Raw genomic sequence first — 26,543 nt, forward strand, 5'->3', positions numbered from 1 at the left:
ACTTTTAACTGTGGAAGCTATAGTCACATCGCTGTTATTTCCGGCGTGGCTCCGCCTCTTTGCTTACGTCCTAGTAAGAGTAGGTTCTATAAAGAGTAGGTACATATAATTGTTCGCCATTTTAGTTCTTTCATTGCCAGTTGCGGTTAGCAGACAACGCTATTTTCCGCACCGTTAAACATTATCACGTCGTAGCACCTATGATAATCACATTGTAAATTTTAGGTTTCATAGATAAATATCTAAGGAAAGCATAGAAAAAATTCGAAATCAAAATGTTTTTTTGGGAAGGGAGAAAAAATTACTAACTTCGAAGTGTCCTGTTCAAAATAGACATTGACACCTTCAAAAGTTTTTCTATTTTTAACTTTAGATTGGAGTCAAAACGAGAGAAATGTTTAGAAAGAATTACTTTTAAAAGTGATTCCTATTGGAAATCTGTACCAAACTAGTTTCCCAGTTACTGGGAGTAACATTTGCGCGGACCTCAGTTTGCAGAGTAACAACTTAGGTCTGTTAGAACTGTGGATTCTCATAGAAAGGCCGGCCCTTCGGCGGGGCAAGTGGGGCGGTCACCTCAGGCCCCGCGCTTCGTGGGACTCGCTGCCGGAAAAAAATTCAATCTGTCGATTACGTTCTTGTTATAATTTTTAATGTGAGAAACTTAAAAATAAATAGCTAAGTGAATGTTGAGATAGGTTTTGTATACCTAACGAAATCAATTGTTGACTATAACGTTAATGTATGTGGATCAAATGTTGCACTGTTTGTTGAAGGTTTAATTACCGGAGCACGGAATTAAAATTTGTACTGTTGTAAATTCTCGTCTGCTTGCTGCAAACGGCAAGGAAAGAACGAAAATGGCAGACGATCATACCCAGTATCTATAGAGCCTTAGGAAGTCCATAACGAAATCAACAGCGAATGACAAGACGCACATGTTTAAATGTAGCCGACTTGCAACGTGATTGGCTGCCGGAAATAAGAGCGACAGGAGTATAGTTACACTTTGTTGGTAGACAGCTCACTATGCAAGATGTGGCAGTCAATAGCATTTCTGAACAATTTCCTCATATACGCAAGAAAGCATGCTTACCTCAGTTTGAGCTTTCTGGACATAATTGGACGGGAAGATGCCCTGCCTGTCCTCTATAGTTCCGGTCCACCAATCACCTTCTTTCTTCACAACAAAGACCACTTCACCCTGCTGGAAACTCAGATCTCCAGTTTCCATGGATTGGTATGGATACAGTGCCACGTAGTACTCTGTCATATACAGATTTCACCAAGGTAACAAACTGGGTATGATCAATATAATAGGCTGGTCAATTCATATGTTGTATCAGGGATGTTTTTGTGTATGGAAAAATACTGTGTGACTTCGATTATCATTGTTAATTCATTCCGCAACCAGTAGCGGACGGCGGGTTTGAAAGTTGAGGAGGCCAAGACATGAATGATGAGAATATAAAAATATAAGGCCTGTGACGTACCTCATTATCAAGTGCAGAATTGATAGATTTTAAGAAATTAAAATTAGGTTTTCCAATTTATGTTTTAGGATTTTAATTCAGCTGAAATTATTACTGCCATATTGTGTTCTGGTAAAATATTAGGGGAGGCTCGGCCTCCCTTGCCTCCCCTGAGACAGTTGTTGAAACAATAACAGAATCATTTGAAGCCATGTTACAGCAAAAATTAATACTAAAAAAAAAAAAAGTAGCAACATATAAACATCAAGGTGTTTCACAGAGTATTGGAATAAACTGATGGGGATCTAATGAAAATTGGCGTGGATTGGAAAAAGAGGAGGCTGTTCAGTAATCTTTATATGAAACAACGAGTCAAATTCAGGATAGGAGAAGAAATGTTACAATGAAGCGAAACAGGGAGAGGAGTATGACTTCTATTATGACGGCATAATTTATACCATAAAGTTAACATTATGAAACGATTTTCCATGCTATAATTTTATTTAATACATCACTGTTGCCATAGCAACCTCTTTCTTCATATCAAACTATCCATCATTACAAATCTGATATTACTTACTTACAAATGGCTTTTAAGAAACCCGAAGGTTCATTGCCGCCCTCAAATAAGCCCGCCAGCGGTCCCTATCCTGAGCAAGATTAATCCAGTCTCTATCATCATACCCCACCTCCCTCAAATCCATTTTAATATTATCCTCCCATCTACGTCTCGGCCTCCCTAAAGGTCTTTTTCCCTCCGGTCTCCCAACTAACACTCTATATGCATTTCTGGATTCGCCCATACATGCTACATGCCCTGCCCATCTCAAACGTCTGGATTTAATGTTCCTAATTATGTCAGGTGAAGAATACAATGCGTGCAGTTCTGTGTTGTGTAACTTTCTCCATTCTCCTGTAACTTCATCCCGCTTAGCCCCAAATATTTTCCTAAGCACCTTATTCTCAAACACCCTGAACCTATGTTCCTCTCTCAGAGTGAGAGTCCAAGTTTCACAACCATACAGAAGAACCGGTAATATAACTGTTTTATAAATTCTAACTTTCAGATTTTTGGACAGCAGACTGGATGATAAGAGCTTCTCAACCGAATAATAACACGCATTTCCCATATTTATTCTGCGTTTAATTTCCTCCCGAGTGTCATTTATATTTGTTACTGTTGCTCCAAGATATTTGAATTTTTCCACCTCTTCGAAGGATAAATCTCCAATTTTTATATTTACATTTCGTACAATATTCTGGTCACGAGACATAATCATATACTTTGTCTTTTCGGGATTTACTTCCAAACCGATCGCTCTACTTGCTTCAAATAAAATTTCCGTGTTTTCCCTAATTGTTTGTGTATTTTCTCCTAATATATTCACATCATCCGCATAGACAAGAAGCTGATGTAACCCGTTCAATTCCAAACCCACTTTGTTAGCCTGAACTTTCCTAATGGCATATTCTAGCGCGAAGTTAAAAAGTAAAGGTGATAGTGCATCTCCCTGCTTTAGCCCGCAGTGAATTGGAAAAGCATCAGATAGAAACTGACCTATACGGACTCTGCTGTATGTTTCACTGAGACACATTTTAATTAATCGAACTAGTTTCTTGGGAATACCAAATTCAATAAGAATATCATATAATACTTCCCTCTTAACCGAGTCATATGCCTTTTTGAAATCTATGAATAAATCTGATATTACTTCTTTATTAATTGTTTTATAGTGCTGTTGTACAAAAAATAACGTGTGAAACACATTGATAATGTTATACAGATATTGCACTCATCAAAATTAGGAAACTCTCTTCGCTCGTTCCCTAAAAATTGACTCATATAACATTATAAACTTGTTTCATAACATATTATTATTGGCACAAGTTATGCCGTCATAATAGAAGTCATGATGTTTTAGTTGTCATGGTAATATTATACAACACTGCTACAATAATGTGGCATACTATGCACAAAATTTCACTAACGATAAAAACTGTTTATAATGACAGAATACAAAAAATTGTTTTATGCAGAATGTTTCTCAAATTGGACTACTTTATGGTAATGAAGAAAACTTCCCTTTTTTGACATGCTGCTAGTGGTGGGGTTCATACAATAAACTTGACAATTTCCCAAGTCACAAGTGGTATGCATACTTACCATTTTCTCCTTCAGCAATTTCAACAGGGGCGGAGGTTTGTACTTCCATGACATAGGACTTGGGAAACCAGCCCTCAACACCAGCCAACTCTCCATACCACCACTGGTCCTGCTTCTCTTTCACACTGACCACACTGCCCTTACTAAATGACAAATGACTGCTCTTCTTTGCTCTCCAAGTATACAGAGCTTGTGCCTCCACATCCTGAACTAACTCACCCTGTGGAAAATACAATGACATGCACTTCTGAATAATAATGCAATAAAGAAATTTAGACACTATAGGTATGGCATTCATACTACAGTTAAACTTCTTTTACACTTCTTTTAACATCGATTTTTTTATGTATTATATAGCACACGTTTGAGATTCAACATGATCAGTTGAAGTGAAAGTGTTTGCAAAGTCAATGTTAGTTACCATTTTGTTCACAACAATGAAATAAGAAGTAGCATTGGGCTTGAGGGAGTGATGTAAAAACTTTGAACTTTAAATACTCTAAGAGTTTCAACTACTTGCACTTGTAACAATGTTGTTGAAGTTGGAGGGAGGATACCTCTGAAGAAAAGCAGATAAAACAATTTTAGATTTACATGTCTTAAAAGCTCTTCTTTTATGCATTTGCTTTCTTCAACAGTGTATGGAAGACACTTACTAATGTCTTTTGAACACACTATATGCGCCAGTATTTGAAACAGAATACAAATTATTTTACCTGCGTTCTTTGTTTCAATGAATATATGATTATTAAATGTATTTCAACTATTTTTATTATTTGCTTATGCATGTTATCTTATAACAAAGTCGACCATGATGTTCTAACAATGCACAACTTATTTTCTTAGTTCTTGATTGTTTAATTTCCCACTGCACAAAGTGTAAAGAAAATATTCTGAAGCTGGAAAAATACTTTCTGAGATTTTCACAGACTTATTCCTGATAAGAAAAAGTGTTTCTTGAAATGATTTTTTTTAAGTAGAAATTTGGTTGCTGGCCTTAAGAATGCAAATGATTTCCTGTGCTATTTTAAAATATGTCTGAAACCTACCTGTCCTAGAACAGGGCTAGGGAAATCAGTCACTTCAGGTCCCTGTTCTCCAATAACTTCAGCTACTGACCCATTATCACTGACATTCTCTGGAACTTCTGCTATACCTCTGTAATGTAACAAATTAAGAGAAGATTAAAGACTGAAATGATCAAAACTGACAATTTTTACTACAATTCTATTAAATTTGCCACTTTTTCTGAATCAAAATACATATAGTTATCATTTATGCTCTTTAAATGGCATGTTCTGAGGCATATAGACTACAAAGCACCAATAACAGAATTTATCTTTGTTGCTGTTTTTCTCAAAATGACGTTTTGAAGCCTTCAATGTACTTTTTGTCAGAATCTACAAATCCAATTCGATTCTTAGTATATTATACTACACCAAGTAACAAACAATCATACGTCTTAAGACTTATTCATACAACATGTTAAATATTCTCAAAAGGTATTATTTTTTGGCTGGAAATGTTGAGCATTACTATTTTTTTTTTATTGTAATGAAGATATGAGATTCTCTGTTTCTCAAATTGTAACCTTAGGCTTCTAACACGTATGTAAAAATATTAACACTTCTATTTTAGTTTTTGAGAGAAGGTACATCAAAAATCAATGTTTTGAGTTAACAGAAACCCCAGATCACATATAGATTGCTCATTCCTATGTTAAAATCGGTTGCACTTTGAAAAGAAAAACCATCAGGATCGCCACCCGTCCGCCGTAAACTAACACGAGATGGCAGTACAGTCGCTAATGCAATTCAAATGGGAGTTATGACGTGACTCCTTATGTAACAACTAGATGGCAGCATAGTAAACCTGACAAAAGTTACCATCAAAGCCTATAATGCCAAGCAATCTGGGTATATATGATCTAGGCAGAAACTAAAAAAAGTACCGGATCGAATCCCTCTCCTCTAGTGTTTTTCTCTTTATGACCTTACTCCATGTTCGACATATACGTTGACACATACAGAGTGATTTATATAGAACAACACATTTCTTTCTTTCTTTATTTCAAAACGAATGATGCTAGCCACAATTTATCATACCTCAAATGTAGAGTATCTTTGGGAGATTACTAACCACTATAGCAAATGTTGAAAATTATTTATTTATTCGGCTGGAAATTCACTTAATGACCAGTTTGTAATGTCAAATTAAGCAGGAGTTTTGATTCCCTGTCACGAGACGCGCAGATGTTTATTCTTTATTACTTGTGTTTGCCTTTTTCACTCACCAGAGATCAACTTCTTTCCAATTTGTTTACCAGTCCCAGTATTGTGTTTCTTTTGAGAGGGATTACGAACACCAAATTCTCTCTGGTATGCCCTTTGAGTAGCTGTAATTGAATTCGTAATCCAGTATTGCTTAACAATGAAGAGCCGTTGATTTAATGTGTACTGCATTTTCAGTGACTAAAAGAAAATGTCGAAAACAGCTGCCAACAATAAGGAGTAAAGAGTAAACATCTGCGCATCTCGTGACAGGGAATCAAAACTCCTGCTTAATTTGACGTTAAAAACTGGTCATTAAGTGAATTTCCAGCCGAATAAATAAAGAATTTTCAACATTTGCTATAGAGGTTAGTAATCTCCCAAAGATACTCTACATTTATAATAAGAGAGAAATGCGCACGAGTGTGCATTGTTAGAGATACTAGTAAATGTCACTTTTTCCTATCTTGGTTATTGATTTGTCTGCCCTCTGACACGTCAGTATGTGATATTGCCGACATAGTTCACCACATAATTTGCACACGCAATCTCCGTCAGCAGTATGGAAGCCTGATCTGATGCACAGTCTGTGGTGGTAGCCATGGATTGATAATCTCGTCACCACATGTCGCAACGGTTGGTTTGGTCCCATCCAGTTCCTGTCTATCACGGCTCCGGTGCTGTAGAACCCGTCCGGAATCTGGCGTCTTTTCTCTTCTCTTTCCGATAGAAGCTGCTCGTAGCCGCTGGTAGATGGCAGTAAGTAGTCCGTTCTGAGGTCTTCTATCAGGAAGGTTTCCCTTGAAAGTATATATATCAGCCTCGACGGTGCATATTTTGATGTTCCCAGGGCTCTTTTCAGGAAGGTGGCTTTAACACTTTCTAGCATCTCTAGATCCTTCTTCTTTAAGTACTGCCAGATTATTTGAACCCCATGGCATTATCTTCGCCCTGAATAGCTTCATTGCTGTTTCCAACGACAGTGATTGCAGGTGCTTTAAGCCGCTTATTGCCCTGATCGCGCCGCTGCCCTCTCCTTTACATGCATAGTAAAACAGGTCCCTGATGTTTGGAAGATCACTCCGAGGTATCTGAACGAGTTGACTACTCCTAGTGGCTCTTGGTTATGCTGGATTATATCATTCCTCGATATCCGACCTCCTTTGCGAAATATCATAACCTTAGTCTTTTCTGTGTTTATATGAAGTCCGTTGTTATTCGCCCAGTCATTCAATCTATCGAAGCACGATTGCAGATCCTCCACATTTGCTGCTGTTAAGGCCATGTCGTCCGCATGCACGTATACGTCCGTCTGTCCACCTCCGCGAACTGCTTCTATCACGTCCGCTGTCATTAGGTTGAAGAGTAGGGGGCTGACGGGATCTCCCTGCAACACACCGTTTGTTTGCGTGATGGGTCTTGATGTCCTTAGGTTGTCGCTTATGTTCACCACATTATACTCTAACATATTCCTTATTATGTTAGTGAGATAATTCCGTCCAAACTTGGTCTCCAGCTTTGAAACTAATATCTGTCTATCTAGCAGATCGAAGGCCTTTTTATAGTCTATGAAAACTACGTATCGTTTCCCTTTGTCATGACGTAGAGCTTCCTCTATTACTTGTAATAATTTTGTGACAGCCTGGAGCGTTGATCTTCCTTTCCGGAAACCAAATTGCTCTTCTGGTATTATATTTCCTGCAAGTTCCGAGAGTCTTTGTGTGATGATTTTGGTGAAGATCTTGAAAGCAGCATTCTCTAGAGCGATGCCCCTATAAGCGTCCGGTAGCGTTGTATCTCCTCTCCCTTTGTAGAGGACTTTGATTGTCGACGTCCTCCATACTTCAGGCAATTTGCTTGTCTCCAGGCACTTATTGAATAGCATTGCCCATGTTTCCCTCAAGATTGGTAGAGTGTCTTTTAAATTCTCGTTGAAGATTGCGTCTGGACCTGCGGCTTTTTTGCATTTTAGACTCCGTATTGCTGCAGTGACTTCTTCTTCTGTAATTTTTGGGAAATCCTGTGCTTCTGTTATTATGGTTGTAGGGTATGCTCTCTCAGTATGCCTGTTGTTTAATGTTTTCTGGAAGTGTTCCTCCCAAGTACTCATAGATATTTCCTGTGAGAACTTCGGTTTTCTGGATTTTAGTGCTACATATGGGTCTTTCACTGCTTCTTCGACAAGTCTTCTGCCTTCTTTCTCTACGTGCGCTGCTTTTTTCTCTTTTATCAGTAGTTTGTATTGTCTTCTAGCCTGGCCATACTGTTGTAGTGTCTCCGGGGATTTTGCTTTCTTGGCTGAGTGTAGAAGGTTGAGCACGTCGCATCTCTTCCTGTAGCAAGTAATGTCAAACCATGGTTGGGCCTTTCTATCTCTTTTTTCAGTTACAATTTGCACTGTTCTAATGATGTCCGTTATTTTGCAAGCAGCTTCATTTACTTTGCCATCCTCGATGTTCTTGTTCACCGTTATTATTTGTTCTGTGGCTTCTTCCAGTGATGCTGTGTCTACGTGTCGTGTTGTTTTCTTGCTATTGCTTAATTCTTCCTTCTTATGAGATATCTCGAGGTTTGCCAAAATGGGAATATGCTTCCTGAGAGGGGTTGTAGCCGACTTTGTCAGTGCTTGAACGGAGATTTTTGTGACACGCGGATTCAGGAAAATGAGGTCGATTGTGCTGGCACCATTATAGCTGATATACGTGGGTTCTTTTGGATCGTTTATAAGCTTGAAGCCTTCCTGTTCAAGATACGCTATTGTTTGGGCTGCTTTAATGTTGTGAATGTCCGTCCTACAATTGAAGTCACCGGCTATCACAACCGCTTCTTCTGTACTTGTGTTTGCTATACTCTACATTTGAGGTATAACAAATTGTGACTAGCATCATTCGTTTTGAAATAATTAAAGAAATAAATGTGTTAGTTCTATATAAATCACTCTGTATTAAGTCAACTGTCATTATACAAGAAGTCCACTCAATTGAGTGACTTGGTGGCCGGGATTCCACAGTATATGCATTGTTGGGCGAAGAATCTACGTAAAGATTAATTTTTGGTTCTACAGAATTTAATTGTTATGGTAACAATGATTAGAGGAAACAAATTCGTTTCGGCACCGGGATCGAACCCAGGTCCTTGGTTCTACGTATCAAGCGCTCTAACCATTGAGCTATGCCAAAGTTCAATAATCATTGATTATTATCACTGAAGATTCCAATCACGTACCCGAGTATTTCATAATGTTATGAATCATGAGGCCAGGTTTGGACCTCTTCACAACTGATTCCTGAAGAGCTGAATCACAGGTAAAGTTCTTTGATTGTTTGCAGCTACAGTGGTGATTTTATTTTAAGCAAAATGGCTCGAAAATAAGTGCTACAAGTGTGAAAAAAAATAAAAGGATTATTGAAGTATTACTTCTTTAAGTTAAATGAAATATTATTAATGATTTTGGGGCAGTGGAACAAACTTTGGACATAACTCATTCATATAAAAATTCCACAATTAAATAATCAGAAGAATCATGGATGAAAAAATTAATGTAAAACTTCAGAAAATTAGCAGTGCCTGAACTAATTAAAGTAGTAAGGAAAACCTATGATGACATGGTGAAAATGGAACAGTTACCATCAATACACCAGCGTCAGTGTTTATTGAATTTGACAGCATTTATAAAACTTTTCTGTTAAAAAGTACTACAAGAGATTAACTGATTTAATAATTATTTTATTAAATTAAATCAATGTGACTGTGTTGAGGACTGATATTGTTTGTACAACAAAATTTTGTTCAAAGTTATAATTTAATAGTAATATACATTACAAGAGCGGTATGTTGACGTTTTCATGGTCGAGGAAAAGATTGAAAAAGCGAAATGTAGTTGAGCTTTTTTAATTTCCGAGAACATGAAAACAAACATACCGCTCATGTATCATACATTATTTTGTGCGAAGATCGTTTATTACATACCTGAAAGACGAATTTCTAATTAGTTGCAATGAAATCTCCATCTTGGTTTCTGTTTAATGACGGCAATTTCGGAAAACCAAAATATCTTTCTTCAACATTGTTGCTATAAAATGTTTTATGTGTTTATTTTACTCCAGCAGGCCGTGATAAACGTCTGTCTTTTTTTTCCCCCAGTCTATAAATGCGAACTTAAAACAAACGGTAAGGTTATGTAATGATTTATTTTTCATTTTAATATTTTAACAATATTATTTATATAACATATTGCAGTAATAACATCGGCATCTGGAATCTTGTTGATTTTTTCACGGCTTCCTTAATGTTACTTGTATCAGGAATGCAATAAGTTTCGTGGAGTAGTAGACTTTACTTAATTTTTGCAAATATTTAAAAACAATAATTAACATTGCAATTTAGGTGAAATTGCAGTGGTAAGTTTCCAATTTATAATTATTACTATGTTAAACGCCTCTAAAAATAATATGTTAAAAGCCTAAAGCAGTAAAATGAATGTCGCGCTTAAGCGGTAAGAAGAGGGAAATTGTTATGTGTGTTACGTTGGGAATACTGAATGTGGTATTTCACACTTACCGCGTATTTGTTCTGTGTGGAAAACAAGCAAATACACACGATCTCGCACAAAAGATGTTTATATGTGGCTAAGTTTTATTTTTGGAAAATCTTTTAGACCCAATTGATTCATCTGCAAATGCAGAAGGAAAAATGAGATACAGAAGATTAATTTTTTACAACTGCATTGCTTTAGCAGTACTCTCCTTATGGAACCTCAGCTCAAACTTTCCATCTTCATGACGTAACCGACTCACATCTGACACTTACTCAAGTTGTCGCTTGGTCTGCAATGTGTCAGCCATCATAACATCTGGTGGGAATGACAGAGATGGATCAGGCTGGCCTACTTCAGATGTTACAGCAACAGCAGAAGGGCTGTCAATAGGTTCTACATAAGACTCTGGAAACCAACCAGTCTGACCACGCAGTTCACCAGCTAACCAGCCGGGCTCAGAGTTCTGGTTCACTGGAACCTGCAACCGTAAGTTTGAGTAATAATAATTATGTGAAGGATTTGGACAGTTCAAAATGGCACATCATTATTTGGTACAAAAAGCATCTATTTCATTCGCGATACATTCATTTCTTGCATAGGCCATTTGTGCAATAAAAAATGAACTTCTATCAAGACTAGAACTAATCAGCTAAGTTGAAAACTGACATGAAATTGTTTCACAAATTGAATAGTTACATGTTACGGGCTATAAAATGATGTGTTACAGTCTTTCATTTTCATTTTTTTATTTCATTGGGTTATTTTATGACGCTGTATCAACATCTAGGTTATTTAGCGTCTGAATGAAATGAAGGTGATAATGCCGGTGAAATGAGTCCGGGGTCCAGCACCGAAAGTTACCCAGCATTTGCTCGTATTGGGTTGAGGGAAAACCCCGGAAAAAACCCCAACCAGGTAATTTGCCCCAATTGGGATTCGAACCCGGGCCACCTGGTTTCGCGGCCAGACACGCTGATACTCCACAGGTGTGGACACACAGTCTTTCATAAAAGTGTAATTGTCAATCTGGAATATAAAAGAAAATAATTGCAGGTTTCAGACACACTTTTCACAAGAGTGGACCAGATGAAATATTTAATTTTAAGAAATTTTTACTCTACTTAATCATCACAAGTATTGTAATATTATAGCAGAGAAAGGAGAAATCATCTGAAGGAAAGATGAGATGGAAAGTTAATAAACGCAAATCCATTAAGAAGAGAAGGAAAAGAGAATGAGTCTCGAAAGCCATAAAACTATATCATCTGCAAACAGGTTTATATAATTTTCTGGCAATTTGGTTGGTAGATCATTAATCATAACATTAAACAGGGTGGTACTAGATGCAGCTTCTTGAGGAAGTACTTTACGAATTTTCTTAAATCTGGAGGTACTGTTTTCATTTTTGGTTGCAATAATATATTTTTGAGTAAAAAAAATTTAAGAACCGGGAAAGCATCCTGTCTTTAATCCCCATATTACTCACTTTTTTTTTTTTTTTAGCAATTTCAGCCTCCATAGAGAACCACAGGCCTCTTTGAAATCTATAAACACTGCCAGTACAGTTTCTGTTTTATCTAATGAATCTTTGAGATATCTTGATTTAACATTGCTATTGCTGGTTTGTAAAATAGTATTTCCTAAATACATACACTGGAAAAAAATTTTTGCTCCTCTTACTGCGACAATGAATTCACTTAATCACTTAAATTAGTTTAATATACTTAATAAAAGTAGTCATAACTGTATAAAATTGACAATGATAGTACCCAAGAATAATTTAATTTCACGGTTTGAGTCCTTTGGTTCTTCCTATTTCACATTCTTCTGAGAATTATGACAATATTAGCATTTACGAGTAAAATTTCCTGATAAATGAAATATTCATGATTTTTTAAAAGGAATTCTACAGAAACAAGTCTACATAGGATGCATGACGTAAAAATTAATGCTATTTCATAAAGCCATTGTGTGATAATGTACTGTTTTGATTAATTTATGAAGTTGAATGTACTACAGATGTCTAAAAATTTCTTCACTAAATGCTCAACTGAGGCAAACTGATACTATATTTTGTAATTAATAACAATAAAATCAAAAGTATTCTAGACAGAAAATTATAACTGATATTTTCTTAGGCAAAATTTTCAAAATTAAATACAACTTACCATGATGACGTCACCTGGCTGGAAGGATAACTCATCTGCATTTCGTGCAACAAACTCATACAGGGCGCGATATTTCATCAAGTTACTGCCAGCAGCTGCAACAACAGAGATAACGATACTGAGTAGAAACAAAATTAGTGTAACAATTTAGCAAAAACATGCATACAGACAGATGAGTAGACAAAAGTCTTTGGTTTCATGGGTATAAAATAATTTTCGTCCAAGTCCTGAAATTCAATTTTTGTACAAATTGTGAACAATACTGTTCTTCTTTTCATACTAAAGTGTTAAGCAGCTGTGAGCTTACAATGCAGGCCATGGGTGCAGCTTAGGTAACGAGAAAGGCAGACTATGGCGCAAATCAGAGTCACATGATTGTGTCGGTCTAGTCATGGCAAACATCTAATATAAATACGTGTTCAAAGTTCTAAAAAAACAAAGGAATTGCTGTATTAAACTCCTATTAAATGTGCATTTTTATATACGAGGGAGATGCAGGAAATAACGATCGTTCGCACATACCCGCCGCGTAGCTGACCCCCCTTCCTTGTTTGAAGGTCAACTGGCTTCCTTAACATGTGTTCTCATAATGTTGTGAGTACTGGTTGCAACAAGTCGCCATTGTGCATTTTGTGTTACTTCAAAATGAACGACGTGATTGATAATCCCGCCGACTGTGAGGTGAGGAGTGTGATTCAATTTTTGAATGCCCGACATTTGAAACCTGCAGAAATTTACCGGCAATTGAAAGAAGTGTATGGTGGTACTGTAATGAATGAAAGAAATGTGAGAAAATGGTGCGAAATGTTCAACAATGGGCGAACAAATGTCCATGATGATACTCGACCCGGACGCCCATCACTCATCACAGAAGACCTGAAAACTAAAGTGAATGACAGAATCTTGCAAGACAGGCGCACATCACTCGACGAATTGCATATTGCCTTTCCTGACATTTCTCGTTCTTTGCTTGGTGAAATTGTGTCGCAACATCTTGGCTACCACAAAATCTGTGCCCGCCCGCACACTGCTGGTTCAACTGGAGAATTGCTGAATCAATTCGGTTGGGAAATCTTTGATCATCCGCCCTATAGTCCAGACCTTGCTCCTGCGATTTTCACCTTTTCACTAAGCTGAAAGACTTTCTGGGTGGTACGCGTTTTGGAAGTGATGAAGAGTTGAAGAAGACAGTGAACACCTGGCTTAATGAACTGGCGGCAGAGGAGTATAACACGGGAATTATAAAGCTAGTGAACAGATACGACAAATGTTTAAATGTAGGTGGTGATTATGTAGAGAAGTAAAGGAAGCTTCAGTTATGTAACAGACTTTGTTTTTTTCAAAAAAATATTTTTTTTTTTTTAATTATTACAACAAAACGGTCGTTATTTCCTGGATCCCCCTCGTATAAACTTGTTCAATGTTACGACTAAGAATGTGACTTCATGCTGTAGTCTGTCTTTCTTGTTAGCCACGGGGTGTAGCAGTGTGACGTCAGCAGCAGTGGTGCACAAAATTTCTTCCTCATATATTGAGAACTATTTGATATTTTATTTGCGGTTTTCATCTTCCTATTGTCTACAACATTTTTGTTCAGTGCCCCTTTAAAATATATTACCATGGATGAATATATAATAGGATGCGAAACTGCGATCAGCACCATCTGACAGAAGGGGGTTCAAATAAGATGATCAGCACCCAATGTCATGTGTGGTGAACATAAGAACTACGTGTTGGGTAGATTACCCAGAATCTTCTATTTATCCGTTCGTTCGAGACGAACAGACGATGCTCGAGAAGACAAGATGGCAGCCAGAAACTTGCTAATGAGTGGACATAAAGTGATACTATGTGTGTGTATAAGCAGTGTATGTTAAACAGTGATGTTTATGGATGTTGTAAAAATAGTGTTGTTGAATATATTGTAAAGTAATAGTAATATAATAAATTGAACTAAGTAGTTGTTGCAGACTTTTTCATTGCACTGTACACTAAATACCCAAAGAATACAATCCCAATTATCTAACCTTTTGCTTTAATTTATGTCTCTCTCTGGTTATATTTTAATTGGGTAGTGTAAAATAGATCGTCTCTTTCAGCTTCCTGTTGACTCGGGTAAGAATTTTCAGTGGAAGATGCTGTGAGGAATAAAAATGTAAATGTTTTATTTCATATTGGGTTAGTTTTGAATATCGATTAGGGTGGGAGGGAAGGAATATTTTCTGCATAGTGTCACCAGATGTGCTGCTAAATGCATGGCGTAATTAGTTTTTATTTTCGCTACTTGGCGCACTGCTAGATGTAATAAGTTCTACTCCGTCCAACAGATGGCAGCAAGATCAGTTTCTACATTAGCGCCTCTAGCATGAGTTACGGGAAACTCAGTAAGTTTCACATCCTATTATACATTTATCCATGAAATTACTATGATTTTGTGAAAATATATTGTGTATTTGCAAAAGTTTATTGTTAATATGTGTTTACTGATAATAAATTTGGTGGGTATTAAGAATATGTACATATAATGTAGTGAAATGATCTGAAACTGTTTTCTATTCTTAGTTCTTCCTTGCTTATATTAAGTGAAAACCTCCATTTAAGAAAAAATAATTATTCCCCCAAAGATTCGTTAAAAGGAGTTTTGCTGTAGAATTATATATACAAAATTGCAAACTAAAACAATAAAAGGTACTTTAAACTCTTGAGACTGACAGCAAGATTGGAATTTACAATTTTATTTAGGGTAAATTAATTTTTATAAAGTTACAGAGTATAGTGCACACCTGGCGCAATTGTTGCAGCATTGGAATCTGGCCAATTTCCTGTATCCCACGTCGTTTGTGCAGGGGCTGTGTCCCAAGCTGTATCACCCCATGATGTGGTGAAGTCCGTTGGATCTTTCATTCTTCCACTCATACCCTTCATTTCAAGTACCTTTAAATATATGAATAACATTTTAGAATAATCTTCATAGCCTACGGTAAACAAATAAAAGAAGCAGAATAAAAAAATCTGAAATGTAGAAATCAAGGATGTAAACATGCCAATAATAATAGAAACATTGAAACACATTACCTACCTTGTTTCTTCGTTCTTCATATACTGAATATAACTGTTCACACTCTTGAATAAGGGAAGCTAATTGTTGTTTTAAATCTCCTAATTGACTGTTATTGTTTTCTATGTCTTCCAATTTTACTTCAATCTGAAATATAACAATTACAAAACATTTCAAATCACCTTGTCGTGGTGAGGGGGCTTAAACTTGTTGTTTAAGCTAACAAGTAACAAAGAGGTATCCACATAAGCTGCATTACCACCAATGCAGTCCCACTATATTTTTCACTGTTTATATTCATGGAGTCCCTCAGTGTAAAATTCTCCGGAGGTAAAATAGTCCCTCAATCGGATCTCTGGGTAGGGACTGTACTGAGAGATGCCAAGAATCGTACTAAAGTACTTATTTGGAACACCAAAAGTCACACCGTCCAGTCAATCAGAGCCAAATTTAATATTGAAAAGAACCATATAATGAGACAAAGAGGCATATATAATACCAAAAGGATTGAAGTATGGTGTCAGTCCAATGCAGAAGCAAAATCTATTCTCTGTAATATAAAAAATAAGGCTAAAAGGAATAAATTCCATTTCTCATTGGATAGTACATTTAAAGACCGACAATTAAAATGAAAAGGCAACATTAACAAAAAAAGATATATACACTAAAAATTTTACAATGGAACTCTAGGTCTTTAAGAAACAAAATGGATTATTAAAGCAAGAAGTTCAGGACAAAAAGCCTTCTATAATATGCATACAAGAAAAAAAAAAATTTCAAATTGACATGCATTGCTCTTAAAATACAAATACGAATATGCATGATGATGATGATGATGATGATGATGACGATACAGTGAAACTTCTTTTACATGTATGTTTTGCACTTATGCGAAATTACAGCACGTCTTCATTGTTAAGATGCAGCCTGTTTTAGAACTGGTGGAAATTCGAAGCTGCTCATGCTTATCCCAGAATGTGCTAGCTTCAGTAAACTAGTTATGTGAGAGCGGGAGGATCCATTTGGGGGGGGGGGCGAGAAATAAGTGAGTAATCTCTCACCTCACAGCTTGTCATGCAGAGGGAAGAAACAGAACATTTTAATTAAACAATGAAGATCCGACATCAAAGCTGCGACTGTACTAAACACAACTACCCTAACACTTCACCGAATTGAAAATATTTTGATGTAACTGAACAAATTATGAAACAGTCATCATAATTTGAGGGCATGGTTTATTTCTTAGGAGCAAACAGTCCAAAATAAAACTATTTTTGTAAAATAATCACGTCTTTAAATTCTATTTCATGTGTTACTAAATACCATTTCAGTTATATGTTTTTCTTTCTTATGTGATTTTTTTTCCTTCAGACTCCATAAAAACGTATAAATGAATTTTACTAATAATTACTGTCAAATACACTGTTTCCTCAACTTAAAAATACAGTCTTTTTTATAAATACCACAATCCAAATTTTGATCTTGCATGTCCCTTGTCTGCATGCTTTCCTTCAGTCTGGCATTCCATGTAGAATGTTGAAATAATAATTATGACGATAATAATAAAGATGATTACAATAATGATAATAGTAATGATAATGATAATAATGATAATAATAATAATAATAATAATAATAATAATAATAATCAGGCAGGGTTTGGAATTGAACGGGCTACATCAGCTTCTTGTCTATGCGGATGACGTGAATATGTTAGGAGAAAATACACAAACGATTAGGGAAAACACGGAAATTTTACTTGAAGCAAGTAGAGCGAACGGTTTGGAAGTAAATCCCGAAAAGACAAAGTATATGATTATGTCTCGTGACCAGAATATTGTACGAAATGGAAATATAAAAATTGGAGATTTATCCTTCGAAGAGGAGGAAAAATTCAAATATCTCGGAGCAACAGTAACAAATATAAATGACACTCGGGAGGAAATTAAACACAGAATAAATATGGGAAATGCGTGTTATTATTCGGTTGAGAAGCTCTTATCATCCAGTCTGCTGTCAAAAAATCTGAAAGTTAGAATTTATAAAACAGTTATATTACCGGTTGTTCTGTATGGTTGTGAAACTTGGACTCTCACTTTGAGAGAGGAACATAGGTTAAGGGTGTTTGAGAATAAGGTGCTAAGGAAAATATTTGGGGCTAAGCGGGATGAAGTTACAGGAGAATGGAGAAAGTTACACAACACAGAACTGCACGCATTGTATTCTTCACCTGACATAATTAGGAACATTAAATCCAGACGTTTGAGATGGGCAGGGCATGTAGCACGTATGGGCGAATCCAGAAATGCATATAGAGTGTTAGTTGGGAGACCAGAGGGAAAAAGACGTTTAGGGAGGCCGAGACGTAGATGGGAGGATAATATTAAAATGGATTTGAGGGAGGTGGGGTGTGATGATAGAGACTGGATTAATCTTGCACAGGATAGGGACCGCTGGCGGGCTTATGTGAGGGCGGCAATGAACCTTCGGGTTCCTTAAAAGCCATTTGTAAGTAAGTAAGTAAGTAATAATAATAATAATAATAATAATAATAATAATAATAATAATAATAATAATAATAATAATAATAAGCAGCGCTTTTTTTCAGCCAGAACGGTCCAGAACGCATTCCGGTAAACTTTTTGCCATTACAAATTCCAACAAAATATATTTTATAAGCGAAAATGAAAATGAGTATAAATTTTCTCATTATTATCGTTCGTGCAAAAGTAACTCATGCAATCTAGTGCTGTCATCTTCCGTTATTGATCCTGAAACTATAGCTTGAAATCGCAAAATTTCCGTTATGCTTAAAATTAATGAGCTCCGTTTGGAACTTATTGTAATATAAGGTATGTAGGCCTAATATTTTTAAACCTACGTTTTTGTTGTATAATGTGATCGAGTGATAGAGTTCCGGTAAACGTTTTTCCAGAAAAAAAGCACTGATGATAATAATAATAATTTAGTAATAATGATGATGATGATAGACTATCAGTCTGCGGATCAATGATTTTAACGAAAGGCGAATTCTCAGGATTAGAGAAGTCATACACCAACACATTTTTCAGTAAGTGACACCAAAGAGAAATAAACTAACTTCAAATGCAAAAAGTATATTCAGCTCTCTCGTCTAGAAATACTGGAAGTTCATCTAAAAGACATGTCTGATGTCCAGCTATTACAGACACTACCTCTTTCTGAAGGTCCTGCAGCCGATCCCGCAGCTGTTTCAGGGTGATTTGCTTGTTAGTGAAAGCCAATTTCACTTGTTCTTGATTTGCTGAATCTGCAGCCATGTTCATCTTATTTCGAGCTTCCAGTCGGGCTTTCTCTTGGCTCAGAGCTACCAGGCGCTGATTTTGTTCTTTGAGACGAGCCTTTAAGGCACTCATTTCTGACAGCTGAGTGTCCCGTGTTGTGCGCATTCCATCTATAGTAGTCTTGACACCTGACACTCCCACACGCGTCTCACTGATCTTCTGTGATAACTCTTTTACTTTCTCATTCTAAAACAGAAATAGAAAAATAAGTGTCATAAAAGTATAGTTACGTGACAACTATGACACTTGTACACAACAATGCATTATATTAAAAAAACATATATACACGCATGTACGCATGCACACACACAAAATAATAATAAGCTTATGTAAATATGAAAAATGTAATCTAGTAATACCTAACACAAGTTCTACCTCTGTAAATAACATAAAATTTGGCAGCTACAAATTTAAGCATAGAAAATACCTTAAAGACTAGTAAATTAAGGTTATATAAGTCTAAATATAGTAAATATAATTTTGTAATTGAGTGAAAACGGAAACGAAACTGCATGTAGTATTACTATATTGCAATGGAGCATGCAGGAAATCAATGAAGTGTACACGCACACACATACGAACATACACACAAAAAATTATAAACACCAAAGTGTGTAAAAACATTCCTTTAAGGAAAATTAAAATAATAGAAAATTGTTAGTAGTGAAATTTTCGATGTACTTTTAGTATTCGTTTATTTTTAGAAGAAATTAATTAAAATAAGACACAAAGGGTGCTATGCATAAACATTTCGCTAGCCTGCGCTACGAGCGTGCTAAACTAGCCTCGGCTATCAACTGATTACTTGTACAGGATTCATATATCATATCGCTAACACTGGTTTATGAATATGAAAAACATTAGCTCGCTGATCATTCACCGGAAGCCCGCGATGTTTAAAATTTAAGTAGAAAAATAAGATTCTGAAGTTAAATCTGGATAAGACATCAAATATAAATACTGTTAAGTAAATAATTATGAAAATACAGTCAATAATTTAAAACCACTAATAAAATCTTGAATTCTATTCCATACAAACTGTCATTTTTATTAATACTTTTAAGTTAAAATTTTAATACAATTATGAATATATGTATTCGGATCTCCGGGTAGGGACTGCACTGAGAGACACCAAGAACCGTACTAAAGTACTTATTTGGAACACCAAAAGTCACACCGTCCAGTCAATCAGAGCCAAGTTTAATGAATATACAGTAGTAGTGTTACAACAGTAATAATTATGTGATAGAAAATTAGCTATTTAGGTCTGTGTAAAAGACTGATCTTCTTCTCTAAGTAAATTACGCATACTTTCGCAAAATACATAATGATTAAATTGCTTTCTCAATCGTGAATCCTATCTTATCACTCGTTATTGAACAGATGCTACTTTGCAAGAATACAGCAAGTGCTTTCTGAAAATTAAGAATGCTTGAAAAAGTTTTAATAAGTAAAGCCACACCAGAATATGTTTGACAGAAGTATAATTCCCGTGCATGTTTGGTGGAAGAACCAACTGCTCAAGGAGCACCTGCTTTTAACATTCATTTAAAAGGGAAGTATGGATAAATTTGAACATTCTCTTCAAAATTTAACAACGTATAAAAACTCACCAGTTGAGACAGTTCTATGCTGAGATTTTGGTTTTTAGCCTTCAGTCTTAACACTTTCTCTTGCTCTCTTTGTCGCTGTTGCTGAAGTTCCTGACAGCGTTGCTTTTCCCACTCCAATTGCCTCTGTCGCTCCATTTCTCTAAATAAAAAATCATCAATTTTTTAATTTTGTTAATCTATCTACTTCATGTGACAATGCACCTTTATATAAAATAACTACATAGAACAGAAGCTTTCTTCATAGTCTAGCTACCTAGGATGTATGGGACCAATCAACCACATCCACCAAGTGTTCCTTGAACAGACGCTGCATGTATCTTAAATAAACTCATGGGTAAATTTTTAATGCTTGACACCAGTGTCATCAAAGTCTGAGTGCTGCACTCCTGAACACATGTCTTCAATTAACAGTAGTGGCTTTTTGTATTTGAAAAGTTAAAGTTATCCCTCTTAGGGACCATAGAGATCCACAGGATAAGAGGAGATTAAGGATCTCAGGTTTGTAGGCAAATGGTATTAGTAGCAGTAGGGATGTCAGTTCTATGTGCTTCCTGCCTTTACTCCAAAGGAAAACTCTCTGATTACTCATTTCTGTTAGAGGTAGAGTCAAACCCAAACCCAGGACCATAGTGTAGCAGAAGGATTAGGTCAATTGGAAACATCCACGAGTCTGGCCACGAAGCCAGGTGGCCCGGATTCGAATCCCGGTCGGGACAAGTTACCTGGTTGAGTTTCTTTCTGGGATTTTCCCTCAACCCAATACGACAAATGCTGGGTAACTTTCGGTGCTGACCCCGGACTCATTTCACCAACATTATCACCGTCATTTCATTCAGATGCTAAATAACCTAGATGTTGATACAGCATCGTAAAATAACCCAATAAAATAAAATAAAAACCTCCACGACCCCATTGGGAATGGAACCATGCAACCTTTGGTTCTTTGGCATAGTGTCTTAAGCATTATTAGACACACTCAAATTTCACGACTCGCAAAAATTAAAAAAATTATAAAATGATGGGAAACGTGTTTTTAGGTAATTTGTAACATATTTACGTGAATTTCGACACATCAAGTATCCCCGATTTTTTTTAAATTTGCCTCTATCAGCGAATTTCTACTTTTACTCGAGAAATTTAATAGCATCCAGTGAAAAATCGTAAATTAAAGCTGTCATTCCCCCGTGTTTCTTCTTTCTTCCTCACCCCCCCCCCCTCACATTCAGCAATTTATTAACAAAGTACCAAAACAAATATGTCGAAACAAATACGTTCACGCTATAAACAAAATATCACGCCATTATGGATAAAATGCCATGCTGACCTAAGCAAATTAGCTCTGACCATTTTCTTGGTGATTTAATGATGATATGCATGAACACTCGAACGTGAACATCATTTTCATGATTGTGTTAACGAAAATATACAAGAATACCCCAATGCACAAAGCTACATCTCACCTTGCATACCCATTATCTCCATATCTCCATGCACTCCACTTCTATTCCAGCAGTATAACGAGAAGACTGACATAGTACGTTTGTTTGAGAAACATACATTATGCCACCGAAACTCAGTTTAGATGAACAGATCAAACAATTCTCCCTAGATGGAATGAAGAGGTCTGGAGATAAGAGTAATATAAAGCTGTGCAGTTTCTGCAATAAGCGAGTTACATGAGAAGCTACTATTTCTTTTTCCTTCACATACTAATAAAACTATAAACAGTATTTGTTACCATACTGAGTTGTTTTAGTTCGGGTATAGGTGATCACAGAACCCAAGAATTTAATTATTTTACTCAAGAATTTTAACTTTTGTCACTCAACAAATTTAGGCGATTTTATTCAAGAAATTTGAGAGTCCCTAAGCATTATGTGATTCCATGTCCCCTTTGTATACTTATGAAAGTAAAGTGATTCCATGATTTCATTTTTTTTTCTCAATGTGGGATGAATCTACTTCTCTCGCATGAACACATCTATGCTGGCACATTACGCTTAACCCCTAAGTGAGAGGCATTCTCATTCACACTGGCCCACTGTGCTAAGGATCGCTGTGTATCCAGAATTCCAGGGAGGCATCCTCACATATCTCCCGGACCAGATGAATACAGTTTACTTCAACGTTTATCGACTTTTTTGATGATGAGGCCCCATTTTTCTCACATTACTTTAGGCCCCTGGCCTAATACATTTTCTGGCAGCCCATGATGTTTTAATTTTCTTTCCAGTCAGTCACAGAACCTGTTTTATTAAACTTATCGACTTTGATATTGATTTTCGTGTTGGAACTGGTCTGTCGGTAAATTATGTTTAAATGCTTGTCTTGTTCTGCCAAACAACCTTCTGTGCTTGATGTAAGTATGTCTTCAAGATGAATATAATGAAGCGTCCAATTCCAAAACTTTTTTAAATTGAGATAATGGCAGTTTCGTCATCTACCTAAATGTCTCTAGCAATTTTCTAATGAATGTTGTGCCTAAATTCCCTCTTTCCTTCCATAAATAAGCTTCAAATAGGGACTCTGCAAACAATTAGGAAAAAAGTTACAAGTTTTTGGCGTTTCCTGAAAATTGTTAAGAATGGATGTAGACAGTTTTGGAATTGGAGGCTTCAATGATGACGAAGTGAATATCTCACCATTGCACAACACTACTGTACTCTCTAGTGAAATCTTACTCACGACTGCACAACACAACTGTCTACACCAATGGAATCGCACCCACGACTGCACGAGGGAAGAGTGCAGAGCTCATACTGTTCACTGCCACCCTGTATATAGTTCAGTTTGTAGTCTGTTACTATACTGCCAATATCTGATTTACATTTTATCAGACTGCAAGCTTTCAGTTTGTGCCTGTAAAACAAGTGAAATTACACAAGATCCCAAATTTTCAACAATATGATGCCCACGCGAAACTGCAAAGAACTGAAGTAGAATGGTACTACTTTTTCTTTGAAAGATGACACTGAAGGCCTACATTCACTGATTGTAATATTGTGACAGCAACGTGAGATTCGAACTCACGACCAGCGTCCTGCATGAAAGCAGATCGCACAGGCTGCACGGAACATTGAGTGACGTCGCGCGGTGGAGAGAAGAGAGAGGGTGTATTACGTCACGCGACGAGTTTGCGCGCGCATCTGGTGCTGGTAGAGAGGAGAGGGCTCTGGATTTCTCTGGAATGCCATCTCTAGAGACGGGTGGAACCTACGAGGCTACGTCGCTGTAGTTATAAATTACGGTCTCGAAGGAACGACAGCAGTTTTAGAGTTTTCAGTTATTCAGTCAGTGAGAAAGCCAGAGCAAGCAAGCCAGCCGGAGTTCGACTCGAGTGTGCGTCCGCATCTGCGTCAGCATCCGAAGGCCTGAGTTCGAGTGCAGTGGACCGCAGTTGGAGGGACCTGAGTTCGAGTGCAGTGGACCGCAGTTGGAGGGACCTGAGTTCGAGTGCAGTGGACCGCAGTTGGAGGGACCCGAGTTCGAGTACAGTGAACTGTCTCTGAAGGTCTGTGGTTCGAGATACTGTGAACTCGAGTGACTGAGATAGAAGAACTGTGAACTGAGAACTGATAGTTCTGATTTGTAAATAGTGCTTTGTAAATATTAGTTAAGATTAACAGTTCATTGTTGTGCGTAATAGTCCAAGTAAATTGTCATTGTCGTCGGTGGAGTGCTATAACGGATACTGTGTTGAGTGAAAATCCAATTGTTGACGAGAGCATTTAAGGCGAATTGTAGAAAGGAATTATTGTTGTGGCGAATAAATTACATTGTTGTTACGAATAAAATTCACAATATTATAAAATATACACAATGCTTGTGACCTCACCTTCTCGCAGCCTCTCGCTGCTCTTGCGCCCTCCGCCTCTGTTCTTCTCGCTCCTGCTCCACTTCTCGTTGCCGCTGTAATTGCTTCTCAAATTCTAGTTGTCGACGCCGTTCTTGTTCTTGTCTGAATTAAATGTAAATAAATATAATAACATTATAACAACTTAAAATATTTATATATATGAATGCAATTATGGAAAGATGGAAACTGACGCTTCATGGAAAAATATCAATAAAGAGAAATTTGCAAATCAGTGCTATACTTTTCGCTGATGATCTGGTGCTACTAGCACCTTCGTAAGATGATTTACAAAGATCGCTTCATAGTCTCCACATAATTTCTGGTCAATATACGAGGGGGATCCAGGAAATAACGACCGTTCGCGCATACCCGCCGCGCAGCTGACTCCCCTTCCCTGTTTCACGGTCAACTGGCTTCCTTAACATGTGTTCTCATAATGTTGTGAGTACTGGTTGCAGCAAGTCGCCATTGTGCATTTTGTGTTACTTCAAAATGAACGACGTGATTGATAATCCCGCCGACTGTGAGGTCAGGAGTGTGATTCGATTTTTGAATGCCCGACATTTGAAACCTGCGGAAATTTACCGGCAATTGAAAGAAGTGTATGGTGATACTGTAATGAATGAAAGAAATGTGAGAAAATGGTGCGAAATGTTCAACAATGGGCGAACAAATGTCCACGATGAAACTCGACCCAGACACCCATCACTCATCACAGAAGACCTGAAGACTAAAGTGAACGACAGAATCTTGCAAGACAGGCGCACATCACTCGACGAATTGCATATTGCCTTTCCTGACATTTCTCGTTCTTTGCTTGGTGAAATTGTGTCGCAACATCTTGGCTACCACAAAATCTGTGCACGATGGGTTTCACGGCAACTGAGAGACCAACACAAAACTCAGAGAATGGCCTCAGCATTGACATTCTTGATGCGATATCACACAGATGGAGACGCCTTTCTTGATCAAATTGTGACTGGTGATGAGACCTGGGTGTCTCACAACACCCCAGAGACCAAGCGCCAATCACGTCAGTGGCATCATCCCTCATCACCCAAGAAACCGAGAAAATTCAAACAGAATCTCTCAACACAAAAAGTCATGGCTACTGTCTTTTGGGATCGCAAAGGTGTTCTTTTGCTGGATTTCATGCCAATGCAAATCGTTATTGTGAGACTTTACGAAAACTACGGCGAGCCATCCAAAACAAGAGGCGAGGAATGCTTTCGAGAGGAGTTGTGCTTCTTCACGACAACGCCTGCCCGCCCGCACACTGCTGCTTTAACTCGAGAATTGCTGGATCAATTCGGTTGGGAAATCTTTGATCATCCGCCCTATAGTCCAGACCTTGCTCCTAGCGATTTTCACCTTTTCACTAAGCTGAAAGACTTTCTGGGTGGTACGCGTTTTGGAAGTGATGAAGAGTTGAAGAAGACAGTGTACACCTGGCTTAATGAACTGGCGGCAGAGGAGTATAACACGGGAATTCTAAAGCTAGTGAACAGATACGACAAATGTTTAAATGTAGGTGGTGATTATGTAGAGAAGTAAAGGAAGCTTCAGTTATGTAACAGACTTTGTTTTTTCAAATAAATATTTTTTTTTTTAATTATTACAACAAAACGGTCGTTATTTCCTGGATCCCCCTTGTAATATGGAAATTTCATCTGAGAAAACAAAAAGTATGGCATTTTCTAGCGAGGACCCAATTCAAAGTAAAATATGTTTAGAAAACAAAATTCTGTTTAGAAAAACATTTGTGCCTCACTCTTTGAGGAGTTAGAAAATATTATAATGAACTGCACTGTAAATAAAATAATAAGTGTAGGATTAATTAAATGATTATAATTTTTGGAATATAAGACACATGTTAGTATACTAGTTATTTCAGCCACTTTATATAAACTCACTTTTAAAGAAAACACCTATTTAACGGAAAAAAAAATTTAATCCCTCAGAGATTTGTTAAAAAGGGGTTCTACTGTATTAATAACACTTGCAGGACTATTAAAACAATTGTAATATGACCAAAACTATGGTGTTATATCCAGCGCTTTTTTCAGCTGGAATGGTCCGGAAC

At 36.9% G+C, this 26,543-nt stretch overlaps 1 protein-coding gene across 8 annotated transcripts in view; it reads right to left on the bottom strand.

Annotated features, from left to right (window-relative positions):
- Nucleotides 1-26,543, bottom strand: part of Dap160 (dynamin associated protein 160) — a 149,795-nt gene that overhangs the window by 82,610 nt on the left and 40,642 nt on the right. For all 8 annotated transcript variants that reach the window (XM_069815518.1, XM_069815517.1, XM_069815516.1 and 5 more), the window contains exons 10-19: nucleotides 24,440-24,562; nucleotides 20,605-20,743; nucleotides 18,863-19,177; nucleotides 15,691-15,816; nucleotides 15,395-15,545; nucleotides 12,612-12,706; nucleotides 10,716-10,921; nucleotides 4,686-4,794; nucleotides 3,637-3,856; nucleotides 1,097-1,266 (exon numbers count right to left, since the gene is read on the bottom strand). In XM_069815518.1, coding sequence (XP_069671619.1) covers nucleotides 1,097-1,266; nucleotides 3,637-3,856; nucleotides 4,686-4,794; nucleotides 10,716-10,921; nucleotides 12,612-12,706; nucleotides 15,395-15,545; nucleotides 15,691-15,816; nucleotides 18,863-19,177; nucleotides 20,605-20,743; nucleotides 24,440-24,562 — 1,654 coding nt within the window. The remainder of the gene's footprint in view (nucleotides 1-1,096; nucleotides 1,267-3,636; nucleotides 3,857-4,685; nucleotides 4,795-10,715; nucleotides 10,922-12,611; nucleotides 12,707-15,394; nucleotides 15,546-15,690; nucleotides 15,817-18,862; nucleotides 19,178-20,604; nucleotides 20,744-24,439; nucleotides 24,563-26,543) is intronic.

Source organism: Periplaneta americana, chromosome 17, assembly GCF_040183065.1.
Source record: "Periplaneta americana isolate PAMFEO1 chromosome 17, P.americana_PAMFEO1_priV1, whole genome shotgun sequence".
Classification (NCBI taxonomy): domain Eukaryota; kingdom Metazoa; phylum Arthropoda; class Insecta; order Blattodea; family Blattidae; genus Periplaneta; species Periplaneta americana.